The following is a 16,952-nucleotide window of genomic DNA, read 5'->3' on the forward strand; positions in this document are numbered from 1 at the left end:
AAGGCCAGAGAGTGGAAGGGGAACTTATGTTTATTAAGCACGGCTAGATGCCAGTTGCTTTTTATTTATCTCATTTAATCCTGACCACAACCCCAAGAGGTAATGGTGGCCCCGTTCTTTAGATGAGGAAACCGAAGCTCATGGAGTTTTAAAGTGACTGACTCGAGGTCACACAGCTGATAAGTGGCCAAGCTGTCTTTGTACCCATGTCTGTCCAACCACAAGCGGCTGCCAATTGGGACAAGAGACCTTCACAAGGGGTTCTCCGCACTCTCGCTGTTTCATCCTGAGTTGTGAATATGGCTGTGTAGAATGTATTCCTGTAAGCCTCAGAAATGCTACAGTAATAACGAACAACAGTTTTAGTGGTTCTGGAAGATTATAAATGAAAGCTTTTGGTTCAATATTTGAAAATGTCAGGATGATTTCTGAGATTGTTTTTAAAAATCAAGCCACTTTTATGAGTGGCAACATTATAAAAATGGAAGGATCCACCAATTTCTCACTCTAGCTCTAGCTGTGGGACTTTAAGTGGATCAAACTATTCTGTGCCTCAGATTGTTGTGCATAAAATGGGGATAATAACACAGACTCTTTCCACCTTACTATGTGTTGTGACATCAGATGAGCTGCTAATGTGTTGGTAAGTTGTTAATTGCTGTATCAATTCAGGATATTATAATGGTCACCTAGAAGATAGGACATTAGAAGCAGGGAATTTATGAGAGTAAAGCAAATAGTAACCCCCTGTGATAAGCTAGCTTTGCTTCCTAGTCTGCCTCCCAGATGTTTTGTTCACTTATCTACGTACATCTCAACAAAAGCTGATTAACTCTCTCAGACATCAGTGTCTAACTGTTATTAATGCTCAAGCTGATCAAATTACAATGCCACAGATCCTACTTGTGCTGTTAATATTAGATTTTAGATTCCGGTCTATAATGAATGATTTTTCCTCCATGCATTGGAAAAATTGGTTAGTAGAGTTCATAAGAAAGTTTAATTAGCAGGCTGTTTGTGAAAATAGCGGTTGTGAGTCATCGTTCAGAATGAACTAACATTTCTCAGGATTGGATTTGTTCTTCTATTCCTTGAGCAGCCACATAGGATCCTTGTGTTTGGGAGGCTGATGTCTGCATGCTGCCCACTTGAACTGCACCATGTAATAAACTAATGAGAAAAACAGCCTATTTTAAAAGCCAGAGAGGAAAAGGAGGTGTAGGGAGTTTGTGTATTTGTGTATGTGTGCCTGTGTCTTCCAGACAAATATCATGGACTTACTATAATCCAGGGCTGTGCAAGGCAGGATAGCTTAGCGATTAACAGCTAGAACTGCCTGTGTTTGCATCCTAGACTCACCACTTACTGGCTGTATAACAGACAAATTCTTATCCTTCTATGCCTCAGTTTTCTCATTTGTAAAATAGGGATAGTGATGGGATTATCATTGACATCAATATATGTAATAATGCTCCAAACAGCACTTGATATACAATAGTATAATTCTAACAGCAATTCTGTGAGGTGTAGGTATTATTAGCCTTATTATACAGGTTAGGAAACAGGCTCAGAAAGGTTAAGTAACTTGTCCAAGGTCACACAGGTTCTAATAGAGTGGCCAAGCAGAGTTGAATCCATGTTCGTTTGATTCCAAAGCCTCTATTTTTATCCTCAACACTATACTGCCTCCCAGGGTCATATGCCTAGTTAGTTAACTATGGAGAACATGTAAGCTTATGGCTGTATGTGTGCACCTATCCATGTGTGCGCCTGGGGGTCCATACAGCCGTACACAATTATGTTTTGTTTTTTTCCCTGGGTCTTTGGTTCTCCTAGTGCAGGGGTGTCCAAACTGCGGCCCACGGGCCAACTGCGGCCCGCGATCCATTTTTTTATTGGCCCGCAGCAAACTCCAAAAATATATTTAGTTTACTTAACTAAACCAGGTGAGGCAATACGTACTTCACCTCGAGTGAGTGGCCCGCTGTTTGTGTACTGGCCCTTGGTGAAAAACTCTGAAAAAAGTTTGGACACCCCTGTTCTAGTGAAACTCCTTGAGCTTACTACATATTGACTACTGACACATAGTGAGCTAGAACCAGACTTGTACAAATTGTACCAACATGAAAGTATGTTGGCTAAGCTATCTGACCCCCTCCTCACTATGCATCCTGTGACTAGATTATTCCAGAAGCAAGTCTATTTGACATCTTCTGAGAAACAAAATCATGGACTATCACAGTGAAAAGAGACTTTAGAAGTATTCTCTGGCTTTGTCTCCTTGTTTTCTGCTGGCCACTCTGGTATCTCAGGAACTATAGCTCAGAGCTGGTGGCCCAGCCCCCTCCCCACCTTAGGGTAATTATATCTTGAGACAGTATTCAGTCCTATTTCAAAGAGTAATGTTCATTTGGGAATCCTATCTAAAGGTCTTTCCCAAAGATGTTTAATAGGTAATATGTTTTCTTAGAAGGGGTTCTGTGACCAAATGAGTTTGGGAAACTGAAGTGAACCAAGTTAAAAGGGAGTTTCTTTCTATGACTACTTGTCTCAGTCTGTGTTAATGTGCATTATAAATCTTAAAAGGAATGCTATAATACAAAGGGTGCCAAAAAAATGTATACACATTTTAAGAAAGGAAAACACGGTATTAAAATTGTAATACAATGAAGGACACTAGCTAGCATTCATTTGATTAATGCCATCTTTTGAGCAAACGTCATACTACACATTGCTACCGTAGTTCAATTCAACTTCAAAAAGTAATACATAGGTAACATCTCTTAAAATGTGTATATATTTTTTTGGCACCCCAGGTATGTAGCATTCATTCCCAAGGAAGCTTTTTTTCCTTCACCATTGTGTGGACTATACATTCTAAGCCAGGAGAAAAGAGTGGTGCTACATTAGGGGTAAGTTTTTGGGTAGAAAGGAAGGAGGCAGTTTTGTATGGTTCCTACCTGATGACCTCATCTCTCTTGTTAAGGAAGAGGTGGCTCCCTCTACTGCACACGGGTGGGCAAGTGGAGGCCTTGGAAAGTCTTACCAACTCCCAAGTCAAACAGAAAAGGTGCTATGTAGCTCCATCTCTCTAGTCCCATCACATGCTAAGCATTTGTATTGAAAATTATTGAATACTGAGCATGTTCTGGACATGATTTAAATTATGGGTTCATTTGCTTTCCTGGTCGTCTGGGTGACATTTCATTTTCTGTTGCCTAAAAGAGCTGAGCCATTAGAAGGTATTTACATTTTGTGATTCTCACACACCTTCTTGGGCACTCTTTCATTGTCACCTCTCCAGGTGCTTGACTCACTGGAATGAGACTTGCTTGGTGTAGTCATTCTCTAAAAAGCCCTTTGCTTTGAAAAAAAAAAAAAAATCAAAGAAGATGGCTTTCTTCCCCAATTCCTTCCCTACAGACCCATAAGATAAATAACTTGTCTGTACAGAGATAAGACTGGATGTCAAATATGAAGGAGGACTTTGAAAACCTTTGTCAGTGTGTAATTTCTGAGCTAAGGACTTGGTGTTCTCTAGTCTTGGTCTTACGACTAAGAGCTGGCTTTTAAGAAGATGGCTTTCTTCCCTAATTCCTACCCTACAGACCCATTTCTGCATGAGTTCTTTTGTTCTTGGGTTTTTATTTCTTTATTTTGTCTTATTTCTTACCTGTAAGCTGAATGGTGATGAAAAGGGAAACTTTTGTTTCTTGTTTCTTTTTTTTTTCATGGGTCTGGGGAATTTCTTTTCTACCATTTGTGGGAACCTAACTGAGTTGTCAGACCATGGTCCTGAGCTTCATGCCTGGTGCTTTACTATCAGTGAACTCCTTGATGATAGGGATGGGGGTTTTCATCTCTGCATTACACACAGCTCTTAGTCGTAAGACCAAGACTAGAGAACACCAAGCCCTTAGCTCAGAAATTACACACTGACAAAGGTTTTCAAAGTCCTAAAGGAAGTTTTTTGTTTTTGTTTTTTTATTTTTATTGGGGAACAGTGTGTTTTCTCCAGGGCCCATCAGCTCCAAGTCGTTGTCCTTCAATCTAGTTGTGGAGGGCGAAGCTCAGCTCCAAGTTGTTGCCGTTTTCAATCTTTAGTTGCAGGGGGCGCAGCCCACCATCCCATGCGGGAGTTGAACCGGCAACCTTGTTGTTGAGAGCTTGTGCTCCAACCAACTGAGCCATCCAGCCGCCCCTCTGGAAGCTCAGCAGCTCGTTATCTTCAATCTAGTTGTGGAGGGTGCAGCTCACTGGCCCATGTGGGAATCGAACCGGCAACCCTGTTGTTCAGAGCTCGTGTTCTAACCAACTGAGCCATCCGGCCGCCCCTGAATAAAGGAAATTTTAAAAGATTTCTATTCAGTTAATATTTGTGAAGCATCTACCTTGTGCCAAGCCATCTCACATAACTTATCTCATTTAATCTAAATCCCAACACGATTCAGGCACCTCCCACATGCCCTTCATAAGAACAGGTGGGCATGTTCTGATGGGAGTTTTGGAAGCCATTGTCTAGTGTCTAAATACAACAGTTCCTTTCACCCACAGACATTTCACCCACAGACAATCTCATTTTGCCCAAAGGCTAATTACAGTGTATGTAATTAGTATTAACCTGAAAACTTTTTCTACCTTTTCTTCGTTTATTGCTAAACCCTCATCTAACGTCAGCTGCATTTCTGGAATCACCTGTTGCTTCACATCCATTCTGGGCAGAAAGTCTTGTCTCTCTGACATCTAGACCATTGTTTCATGTGTGAGTAAGGCAACCACGAATTAAGAATTCTGGTTCATTTCTCTGGCTAGCTGGATGTTTGCCACATTCCTCCTCTTTGTGTTTTAATCTTTGTCAAAAATATTTTCAAATGTGTGACTATTCTTTCCCGTCTGTAAAATATTCTGGATGTGATTTAATTTCATGTTGCTTCAATGAAGAATCTTTCATTGCCCAGGGTCATCAGTCTGAACACTTCTTTTTGTGTGAATAAATGCTGGAGGAGAGATTGTGGTTGTGAGGGGTCTATTGTCCCCAGTACATCACCTAGAATATTATTTCCTTTTAGTTTTTTTTTTTTTTAACTAACACTTGATACTAACTTTTTATCTTATGAATTGCCTTTCTTTCCTGAATAGACAGATGAAAAATAGGGTTCAAATTAGTTCCGTTTTTTCATTTGTTGAGGTTTATTATTGAAATGTGTAAGAGCTGTCATTTAGAGCAACTTATTTTATAGAACAAACCAAAAGAGGTTAAAAAAAACTTCTTTGAGAATTGGTTGGTTGGCTTTCTTTATGAAATAGTGTGGCTGGTCCTTCGTGCTTAGGAGACTGCAGGAAATCATGGTGTGTACTTTGTGAATTTCCATGTGCCTTACCCTAGTGACAGTGGCGTTGTGTTACGTCTGCTTGAAGAGTTCGGTTGATATCTTCTCTGAAATCAGGAAATGCTATTAAAGACTGTATGGGCTTTGCAGCCAGATGGACTCGTGCCTTGGGAGCTGAGACCTCTGGACATTGGTCTTCTTGATTGTAGATGGCAGTGATAATGCCTGCCACATAGGATTGTTTTAGGGAGGAGATGAGATGATAGAAGTAAAGCACTCAGGTATAACTTAAATGTTGTCACCTCCCCCCCCAAAATGATAAATATGTATTAATTAACTAATGGGAGGAATCCTTTCACAATGTATATGTATATCAAATCATTATGATGTACACCTTAAATATATTACAATCTTATTTCTCAATTATACCTTAATAAAGCTGGGGGGGGGGAGAAATAAAGCACTCAGTGACTGACACATAGTAAGCACTAAAAAAAAATAACTATTTTTGTTATTATTCATCTGCTTATTGAATTAATTAATTCATGTATCCATTCAACATAGATTTATTGAAAGCCTACTATGTGCCAGACGTTGGTCATACCAAGACCCATGTCCCTGCCCTAAGGAACTTAGGGTCCATTGAGAAATACATTTAGTTTGACAAGCTTATATTGTATGCCTGCTGTGCCCTAGTATTTTGCATGTTGCCATCTTGATGCCACCTGATGAGTTCTCAACCTCTGGGAGATTACATCTACTTAGGACGCCAGAATGTAGCTTCTGGAAATAACCAAGTACTGGCTCAATATGATTTTAAATACTTTGGGAATTCAGACTAAGGAAGGTTGGGTCCTGTCTTTTTTAATAGCATTTGTTGTTGGCAGAGAACAGACACACTCAAACTTTCAGATGCCTGAATGACTTCTGAATCTCAGCCGGAGGTATGGGGAGATGTCCTCTATGCATCTGAACGCAGATTCCACTTAGAAGCAGTATTGACAACTCAGGTTGACACCAACAACCATTGGCCTCCTGGAAGAGATGGCTATAAACTGAGTGGCAGTTACTGTCTTCCAGGGATGGATGCTCATGCTGCCCCCTGCCCCTGGGCATGCTGTCCCCTGCCCCTGCTTTCTCCATCTTTTTCCTGGCTGTCTCCTACCAATCTTTTCAAATTAGTCTCAGCTCAAGTATATCCTCCAGTAACCTTCTCTCCTTCTCACTGTCATAACTCTTAACCATACTCTACTAGCACTGTTGATTCATAGGTCTTACTTTCCTACTAGACCATGAACTCTTTGGTCCTCAGTTTCCGAATCTATAGAAAAAGAGACTTGAAGATGATTGATACTTAAGTCCTTTTCAAGACTGTCATTCTGTGAGGAACCGGGTCCAGTTTGATGGACACAACCAAGTTGGAAGATGGGAATGGTATACTTTGGAGTATCTATTGGAATTAAATGGAAAGAATGCGAACTTGGAGATAGTACAGAACACCCAGATTCTCTCAAAGTCTCAGGCACACAGTGCTGTGTCAGGGCAAATGTTTAACACACAAATGAGCCCATACTCAAAAAACCAGGGCACAGCGGAAAGTGCACAGGCTCTAGAGTCTGGTGGGTCTGTCTACTATTCTCTAGCCAAATAACCTTGGGTATGTTACTTCTCCTTTCTGGGCCTCAGTTTCCCCTTCTGTAAAACAGGGATAGAAATGCTTGCTTCAGCTGTTGTAAATATTTAAATAATGATATATGTAAAGTCCTTGGCCCATAGTAGATGCTTAATAAATATTCTCTACTATTTTATTTTCTCAGTTAGAAATTAGGAGAGACTGAAACCAGTTGTGAGCATTGGGTCTAAAATAAATGTAATTTAGAACCTTTGAATTTTAGCATTAGAAGGGATGCTATGTGTCAATCTCGCTAACTGTCGTAGCATCTCCTGATAAAATGTAGACTTGGCTTCATGTTTGTTATAGTTCTAGTCATGGGGCCCTTACCACCTCACAAGGCAGCACATACCCTTATAAAATCATTACTAGGAAGTTCTTCCTTTTATCAAAGCAAAAATCTGCTTCCTAAATTTCTTCTATTGCCTGATCTTTGTTCTCTCCCTGGGTTCCCCACATAGCAAGTCTACCCCTGCTTTCCCATGACAACCTTTCAAATATTGGAAGGGCCTTTGAGCAACTCTAGAGTCTTTTCTCCTTCAGACTAACACCTGCAGGTCTTTCAGGTGTGTCTCATGGGAGCTGGTTCCATAATTCTTATCAGCATCCTCTAGACATAGGTGAGGCCCTGGTAAAAAGAACTTTGCTGCTCTTCCTGGTCCCTTTCTGTTTGGGATATGGGAGATTGAGTGTGGTTCGGAGGATATAAATATGCATGTGAGTAGATAATATTCATTCATTGACCCAACAGACATTTACTGGATATTTAACAATGTCGTGGACCTTTCGGTAGGTCTTGGGGGTACAGAGATGAATAAAATATAATTTTTGACCTCAAGTTGCCCCCTATCTAGTGGGGAACAGAGACACATTAAGAGATCATTTTGAAAAGGTGTGTCATTGAGAGTGTTCACCTGATCTGTAAGGCTGAGAGGAAGAAGCTAGAGTGGTTTCCACATATGTCTTACTCAGCAGCACTGTGGAATCAGCTTGAAGAAACCAGGTGTCCCTTTCCTCTTTTCAGTCATTTGGCAAGTATAATGGTGAGTTGCCCTCATATTCACTTGTGCCATTGTTACAACACTCCAAGCATGCTTTTACCTCAGGGCCTTTGCACATGAGATTCCCTCTGCCTGGGATACCCTTCCCACGGTTAGGGGAGACTGGCTGACTCTTTTCCCTCAAGTCTCTGCTCTCATGCCACCTCAGCAGTAAGCTCTTACCTGACCACCATATTAAAAAATTGTGACCCTGCCCCCCACACTGCCCTTCCTTCTCCGCTTTATTTTCTCCCTCGAACTCCCCATCATCTGACCAACTTTATATTTAATTTATATGTTTCTTGTCTTATTCCCTTACTCAACCCAGAATATAAATTCACTAATGGCAAAAAACCAAGTATTTTTATTCTCTGCTATATTCCCAGTGAATGGAACTATGCCTAGCACATAATAAATGCTCAATAAATATCTGTGGGATAAATGAATACAGTGCTTGGATTCAGCCCTCAGGTTGGAATCTCATCCCTTGATAAGAGAACCCTATCAAAATTCTACTCTTTCTTCAAAGCCCAACTCAAATGCCCCTGTCTCCAGGAAGCCTTCACGACTCTGCTCTGTTAGAATCAGTCTCAACCTCCTCTCTGTTCCTATACGTAGCTTTAAAAGAAAAATCTCTGGTACATTTATTAATTTTGCTGAGCTATAAATAATGTTTATGTTTGTCTTTCCCTTTTACATAATAAATCCCCTGAATGCAGGAACAATTTCTTTGTCGTTTGGGGGCCTACTCATAGTATCTAGCATGGAGTGGGTGCCAGTTATGGGGAATTTGTTTGCCTATTACATTATGTGCTCCAATGCAAAAGAAAAACATCAGAAACATTCTCTACCTTCAAGGAAGTTGGGGCTTCACTGAGGAGATAGCATCCTCGTAGGCAATAGTGCAACGCAGTGTGGGGCTGGGAGAAGGGAAAAAGAGAACCAACACCTACCGAACATCGGTTATATGCCAGGCATTTTACGTGCATTATCACTTTTAATCCTTCTAATAACTCCGTGAAAAAAAGTAATATTATGTCCATTTTACAGAAGAGATTACTTCTGCAGAAAGAGGCAAAGTAGGAATGCAGAATGTGGGGATGAAAAGAAACAGCACATATTAAGAAATTCTGAGAGCTTTCTTATCCCTGCTTCCCTTCCCTGTGACTCTGGGTTAGATGTATAGGTTTGGGGTGAGGGAATAAGACAAGAAACCAAGGCATGGGGAGGTTAGTTTAACTTCGCCAGGGTCACACGGCAACAGGCTGAAGCTGCAGTTCTTACAAGTCCCCATGCAAGGTCAGTGGTGCTGGGACAGGGACCCCCTTTAGAGCAGCAAGCCTTTATACCACACTTAATCCGAGACGACTGTGTGAACTACCAACAGAAAACAAATCTCTGACTAGTGGTTTTCCTAACGCTGAGTTTGCAGAAGAAAAGCCAATGTTCAGGAAGCCCAACATGTGTAAACACGCACAGAGGTGGGACGGGAGGGGGCAGGGCCCTGGATGTCACAATCGCAAAGCATCCCCGGGAATCAGTGTTAAGAGGGAAAGAGACTCCAACACAGACTGTGTGCTTCCCTTTGGGTCATCACCTGATGCCAGACGCTGTGCTGTGCCTTTGCACAAAGGCCGGGGCAGACAGAGAGAAGGCATGAGCCGGGAAGTCACCCAGGCCTAGGTTCATGCAAATCCCAGCCCTGGAGCCTCGCTGACTTTGGGCAGGTTATGTAACATTTCTTAGCCTCCCTTTCCTTATCTGCACAATGGGCCTCATGTAGCCATTTCACACAGGATTAAATTAGGCAGTCTTACTAGGCACAAAGCAGGCACTGAATCAGCTGTAGCTGTTCTTTGTCCATATGCTAATAGAGTTAATCTTCACAGTGATCCTTTGATTGTGAGGATAAGGGATTATCCCTGTTTTTCCAGATAAGGGAACAGGCTAATGAAGCTTAAATGACTTACCCAAGGTTCTACAGGAAGCGTGGTTTTGAGCCACACACAGGTCTACATGCAGTAGCAGCCACAGAGCTCTCTGACCCTCTTTTGGGCGAGTTCAGGTAGATTTCAAGGCTGCTGACAGCCAGGAAAGCCACCTCAGGACTGGCAGGGAGTCCCAGGATGTGGAATCGGCTGCGGTTAAGCCTGCATGCGGGTTACCGCCATGCAGGTGATCTTGAGGTGACTGGGGATTTTATCATGTGCTTTGAGAACAGAATTTCAGCCTGAGCTAGGGGTTCTAACATCCACAAAAATTCCTTACTCAACTCAGAAGTTTTCATCCACAGCAGCTACCCACCTGGCTTTCCCCTTGGGGGCTTTGCAGATGAGGGGAGTAGCTGTTAGGTTGCTGGAGAATGACGATTTTTGAAGACTGAAAAAGCAAGCTGGGCAGGTTGGCAGTGCAGAAATGCTGAGGTGCCTTCAAGCCAGCCCTGTAAGGGGACAGCTTCTCTGCTGCTGCCATCAGCCGGGAGGATGTCACCTTTAGAGTCTCGCTATTATAACCTCTAGGACCTTAAGTGCAAGAGAACAACTTCTATCCAGAATTACTGGAGAAATGAGGGGTTATAATTAGCTATGATGGTAACACGTCTTAGAGTTTGAATACAAATTTAAATGCTTAACAGAAACTATCAAGGATAATTTACCTTTTTTCTTAAGTGGTTCAAAAAAGCCTCAGAGGTATTTCAAGACTTCAAAATCGTTGTCAATAACATTTTAGTTCAAAGGGAGTAACTGTGGTCACGGCAAAAGGTACTGGATTTGGAGTCAAAAGATCTAGGCCAGGGGGTCAGCCAACTATGGCCCCCAATGCCACGTTGAGCCCACTGCCTGTTTTTCTAAATAGTTTTATTGGAACCCAGCCACACTCATTTGTTTACGTATTGTCTATGGCTGTTTTCATACTGCAATGGCAGAGTTGTCATGACAGAGACCGGGGACCCAGCAATCCTAAACTATTCACTATCATGCCCTATACATAAAAATTTTGCCAGCCCTGATCTAGACTAAGAGTCTGCTCTGTAATGTAGGGCAAATCACTATTTTCTCTCAGCTTCAGTTTCCACATCTGTAAAATGATGATTATCTCCCACAGGGTTGTTGTGAGAATCAAATGTGACAGAATGGGTGGGAAGGCACTTTGAAATCTCAGAATCTCTGTGGAAAGGTGGGCAGGGATGGTTTTTATTGTTCACCTGAACTATGCTAGAGGAGAACCCACCCAGAACATTTTTTATTCTGTTTTCCAATTGTTTTGTTTTCCAATCCCTGATGTCAGCTTCTTGTCATGTTCTGTCCTTTCCCCAGGTACCCCCTTCTCTACCTCTTCTCCCAAACATAAAAGCATTCTGGTCAGATGCTTCTAGAAGAGAAGAATTAATACGAATGTGTTTATACATTCTTTCACTTAGCAAATATTTGTTGAGGACCTACTATGTTCAAGGATGCAAACTGTTATAAGCTAGTTCTTGGTGTCTAAGGGAAGAAGTTAGGTATATCAATTATTATAGCAGAATAGAGATTCTGCTGTTATAGTAGGAAGACACGTCATATGTTGGTATGTGTGCATGCATGATTTACAAAAACAGAAATATTCAAGTTCAGATTAAAGACAAGCTTGTTAAGAAAAGAACCCGTTTAACCCCAAAACACTGAAGTGACTTAAAATGTAGCCATTACGTATAACAGATTTCCCTTGGAAACTACATTCTAATTTTAAATTTCTATTCCAAACTGCCAAGAATTCATTTCCTGCCCATGCATGGTCACTGAAGACCCCTCACCCATGCCTGTTGGACAGGACTATTGAGGACTGGTCATATATAGGGGCTGGAGATCACCTGGGCATCAAGGAGCCAGGTACTCACCATAGTTTCTAAATTTTGGAGGCAGTTTTTATTGCATAATATCTTTTATTTATTGATTTTCTTTTTTCTTTATTGATGATTCAATAAACATAAGGTCAATAATTTAATTTTTTTATTTGTTCAACTTGCTATCAAAATAAACTCATAAACTGAGAACAAAAATAAAGTTTAATTTTCTGTTCTGAAAATACTGTCACCATACCTTTATGGTCAAATCTTGCTACAGATAATAAAGGAAGAAGATGTAGTTATTTGAAAAAGAAGAAAAGACTGTAAGGATCTTATCTCTGTCTAGGATGCAGATACATGTACACTTAGCTCTAGGCTCCAAACTGTGTTCCCCAGGCCTACCCAGCATGGTGGCTCTCTGGGTCCCCATGGAAATAGTGTTGGCATTCTTCATAAAAGTGTTTCATCTGTATTTTTCTATGTACATTTAAATACAGAACTGCAAATCCATAACCCATCACCAGTGTATGGCCACCAAAATTAAAACCTAACATTCTTCCTCATTTTACTCTCCCCCACTACTAAAACGGTTTCTGAAAGAAATGACGGTTGGGGTTTTCTATTTTCTACCTAGGGATTTAATCCTCTGCAGACTGTTTTAAAAGAGAATATTTAGTTCCATCGAGTATTTTTTGTTAAACTTAGCTGGGCTCCTCCTATGATGGCAAGAAGCACATGAAGAAGCCTATTCGTGAACCAGGCTAACCACAGGTAGTTTCTTTGTGCTGCCACTTTATCTCATATCTTTCTATTCACAGGCAAGTTTTTCCACTTCTGCCCTCCTCTTGTTCAATGCAGTGTACTGTTTTAGAATTTGCAGTTCATTATTTTATATCAAGGAGAATCTCCAACCTTTTCTCCCTTCCTTTCTGAAACGATATCCATCTGGTTTTTAGTTTTCCCGAAAGCACTCTCATTCTTGATGTTAAATGCAATCTCTCTCTAAAGCTAGAGCCGGTAACGATAACACAGTTCTGCTAATTGCAGACAGGTACTAAGATGAGAGTGGGTTTGGGACTGATACAGGCAGATGGGTAAATATGACACAAAAGTCCTTTCCTTCACCTGATCTTCAGAACTTTCCGAGGACCTGAGTGTGTTTTCCTCCCTCCTGAAGCAAAGGTGTAAAACAAAGATAAAATATAGAATGTAAAAAAATCTATATTTATTTTAGATTTCCATAAATATATAAATAATGAGAATGAAAGATAGTATATCAGGGAACATAAATCACTGGTAGGCATGATAAATTCCTCCACATATATTCCATCAGTATGATGAATCACAAGCTATTTGGATTTAGGTCCAATGTTTGCGGTTATGTGGTGAGTGTTTGGCTATATTTTTTCACAAATTAAACTTGGCTGGATAGATAGATCAACCGTCTGATCCATTTCCTAGAACTCATACCTAAGGTTTATCATTGAGATTATTGTTTCAAAAATGCCCTTTAAGAGAGCTCAGCTTGGTGCATGACTGTTTAAAAGAAATAATTGTAAAAAATATTTTAGTATAGAAAATGTTAAGGCTTTTTTTATATCCAAGGTAAATAGGACTGCTAAATTTGCATGGTGAAAATGGATTTAATTAGATGAATTTAGTTAGGCTTGATAAGGTGGAACCAAATTTAAGATAAAAGATATTTTCTAACCAATGAAATTAGTCTCTTGTATTTTGGAGTTTGTAAAAAGTTTCCCAGAACATGTAGCAGTCTTGTAATTCACACACACACCTCTCTCTTACACTCTTCCGTGTACACACACACACACACACACACACACACACACACCACAAACACAGTAAAATGGAAAGAGAAGGGTGCCAGCAGTTGGAGTACGCTCAGCATTCTCTCTTCCTTCTCCAGTTACTGATTCTGGCTGGTGAAGGTCATACCTGGCCAAATTTGCCCCTGCCCCTGTCTTTTTCTGTTCTAACCCTGTTATTTCAAAACACAAAGGCATATCCTGATGAGAATTGTCATTTGGGGTCTTCCATTTTGGAGACAAATATGTGGTTGTGTTTCCTCATGACTCTTTGTTTTCATTCTATAAAGGATAACAAAGTCACCCGTTTTCTGATCCAGAACCCAACTTGTTTCCCCAGGTTCCCTCCTACAACCAACACAAACACAGACATTTACCAGCAAAACAGAAGCTGTTGGGAAGATTTTTTTGGCTGCTGAAATGGGCTCCTGTCACCAGGACGTGGCAGGCTTTTTGCTATATTGTCTCCCAGCCCTGGCCCCTGTACTCCAAAGAGAGCTTTATGTAATCGGTCTTCCCTGACGTGTGATGTCCTGTCATTTTCCTCCCCTTCGGCTCTGCTGCCGCCCACAAATCAATAACATTGCCTGGGAAGTTCAAGCTGGTTTTGCAGCCACCCTGAGCTCTGTGTTTCTTAAAGGGTATGTCAGAAAATGTAAAGTTTCCTAATGATATTTCTGGCTGATGACACATGGCAGAGCTGATGGACTATTTATAATCAGTGGCACGATCGCAAGCACATTATTTTTATTTCACTTAGTGGGGAGCCCTGTCACTTGCCACCTCTCTTTGCAGACAAGTTGATGCCACCTCCACCTAAAGTAGCTAAATCCTCTTTGCAGAATGCGTCTGCACACTCCCCTTTGTGTGAGGAGCTCCCCAGTTCTTTCCAATAGCCCCTCCCCCCCTTTTATTGTTCTTGGGCTGGGAGGGGATGATTAGAGCAAAGAATGATTTGCAGCAACTGCTTTACATTCCGGCCATGCCTTCACTATAACGTCTCCAGTCTTTGCTACTCAGATCCTGCTGCATTCCTTTGAGTGTGCATGTGCCTGGTGTGACTGAGGCAGCAGACACAGCTATTGCAGCCAGTGCTTGCCCCACTTTTCCAGGATTGAGCATAGCATAGCTGTCTTTTGTTGAGCAGCTACTATGTTCTAGGCAATGTACTTAGTAGGCATTTTATATACAGTATCTCATTAACCCTCTCAGACCTGTCTGCAACAAGTGCTATTATCTCCAGGGAAGAAATGTAGGGAAAAAAACAGGAGATTGAATGACTTGTCCCCAAGTAACACAGCTGATAGGGAAAACCCCAGGATTCTAGTCCAAGTGTCTTCATAGACGACACTTGCTCTCTTTCCACTACCTGGTCCTGACTGTTCCCCAGTAAATGGACATTTGTGTGTGTGTATATATATGGTGTGGATGTGCAGGAACACGTACCCATTCCCGGCTTGGGCAGCTCCTGTGAGTTTAAAGGCTGAGCAAGGTGAGACATGAAAAAGTTCAAAATTTCTCAACCTGGGGGCAAACCCGGGTATAAAAGGAACCATATGCTAGAGAAGGGTTTAAATTCACTAAAATGGGAAGTGTTACCACTATAAAGATATTGAGCTCTCTCTCTCTCTCTTTCTCTTTCTCTCTCTCTCTCTCTCTCTCTCTCTCTTTTTTAAAAAATGTTTCCACAGGACAGAGTTTAGGGTATGGATTCGTTAACTATATTGATCCAAAGGATGCAGAGAAAGCCATCAACACTTTAAATGGACTCAGACTCCAGACCAAAACCATAAAGGTAAGAGGTGATATGCTGGCTCCTGATTTACGAGGCACTTGTTGAATTCATCCCTTTGAACTAATAAATCCAGGCTATGAGGGAGCTGGAAGTGGTATTCATTATTTATCTAAAAGACATTTACCGGGGATGCAGGTGAGGGCTGAGTACAGGGAAGGGACCATGAGCTGTGGACCTCCAGTCCAGAGCGCAGATGGAGTAGCGAGGATGACTTCGGCTCCACCTAGACGGTCTGTGAGCCTAAGTCTGCAAAGGTGGCCAGAACCGAGCTACAAAAAGAAGCTGAGACAAGGACGCTGTTCCAGGCAGAGTGAACCGCGCTTGCCAAGCTGTGAAAATGTACGTAAATATTGTCAGTGGGGAACAGCATATAGAATAGTATGGCCTACGTTTGGAGGGGGAGGTAATGAAAAGATGAGGGTGAGAGGTAGGCAGGGGCCTGGTGTGCCAGGCCGAGTAGCTTGGCTTTACCTAAGAGGGAGAGGAGCCTCCTAACCAAGACTCAAAACCAGTTACCAATAAACACTAACGTAATAGAGCAGGTACTATAAAATCCATGGGAACATAGTAAAGGAATGACAGAAAAAGGAACATTCCAGCCATCTGAAAATAATCAGACCAGTAGATAATACTTCAGGAGGGGTTAAGTGGAAAAAGAAAAACAGTCACCCAGAGCCTGCTTCTCCAGGCAGAGGTTTCTGTGGCTGGATTGTCACTCTCAGTTCAGACTTCACCTTGCGGGGCTCCTGCAGGAGGTGGTGCTGTTTGCTTTGAGGCTCACTTCGAACAGCCAGTGGTGAGCCCCCTCCCGGATGGAGTCTGCCTGCTCCTCAGCCTCCCTTTCCCTTTTGCCCCACCTCCAGGCAGAATCCTGTTTGGGGGCAGCTGCCAGCCGATTAATGAGTCCCATCCTTCGTAGCCTATTACACCATGGGGAGGTGTCTCCTGGGCACTCTTATCCTCATGACAGCAAGTCTGATGCAAAGTAGGACAAAAGAGAAACCTCTCCCAGAATGGAACTCTGTGGATGGCACCCACTCTCAGTGTCTGAAAACACAAAACCAGAACTTTTTAGTACAACAGTATTACTGTTTTGCAAAATCCAGACTGACAGAGGAGACTAGTGATATAAGATAATCCTAGCTTGGAGATAATCAAAGCAAAAATACAGCCAAAACAAAACAAAAACCTTCTTTTTTTTGGAATATATTATTTGATTGCCTGTCTTTCTTTCTTTTCTTCTTTCTTTCTTTTCTCCTTCCCTCCTTCCTTCCTTCCTGTCTTCCTTCCTTCCTTCCTTCCTTCCTTCCTTCCTTCCTTCCTTCCTTCCTCCCTCCCTCCCTTCCTTCCTTTCTTTACTTTCTTCCTTCCTCCCTTCCTCTCTTCCTTTCCTTCCACCCTTCCTTTCCTTCCTTTCTTCCTCTCTCTGTTCCTCCCTCCTTCCCTTGCTCCTTCCTTCCTACCTT

General features: G+C 41.7%; 1 protein-coding gene across 16 annotated transcripts in view; it reads left to right on the forward strand.

Annotated features, from left to right (window-relative positions):
- Positions 1 to 16,952, forward strand: part of ELAVL4 (ELAV like RNA binding protein 4) — a 145,695-nt gene that overhangs the window by 104,737 nt on the left and 24,006 nt on the right. For all 16 annotated transcript variants that reach the window (XM_033115374.1, XM_033115386.1, XM_033115376.1 and 13 more), the window contains one exon: positions 15,383 to 15,486. In XM_033115374.1, coding sequence (XP_032971265.1) covers positions 15,383 to 15,486 — 104 coding nt within the window. The remainder of the gene's footprint in view (positions 1 to 15,382; positions 15,487 to 16,952) is intronic.

This window comes from Rhinolophus ferrumequinum, chromosome 9 (assembly GCF_004115265.2).
Source record: "Rhinolophus ferrumequinum isolate MPI-CBG mRhiFer1 chromosome 9, mRhiFer1_v1.p, whole genome shotgun sequence".
Classification (NCBI taxonomy): domain Eukaryota; kingdom Metazoa; phylum Chordata; class Mammalia; order Chiroptera; family Rhinolophidae; genus Rhinolophus; species Rhinolophus ferrumequinum.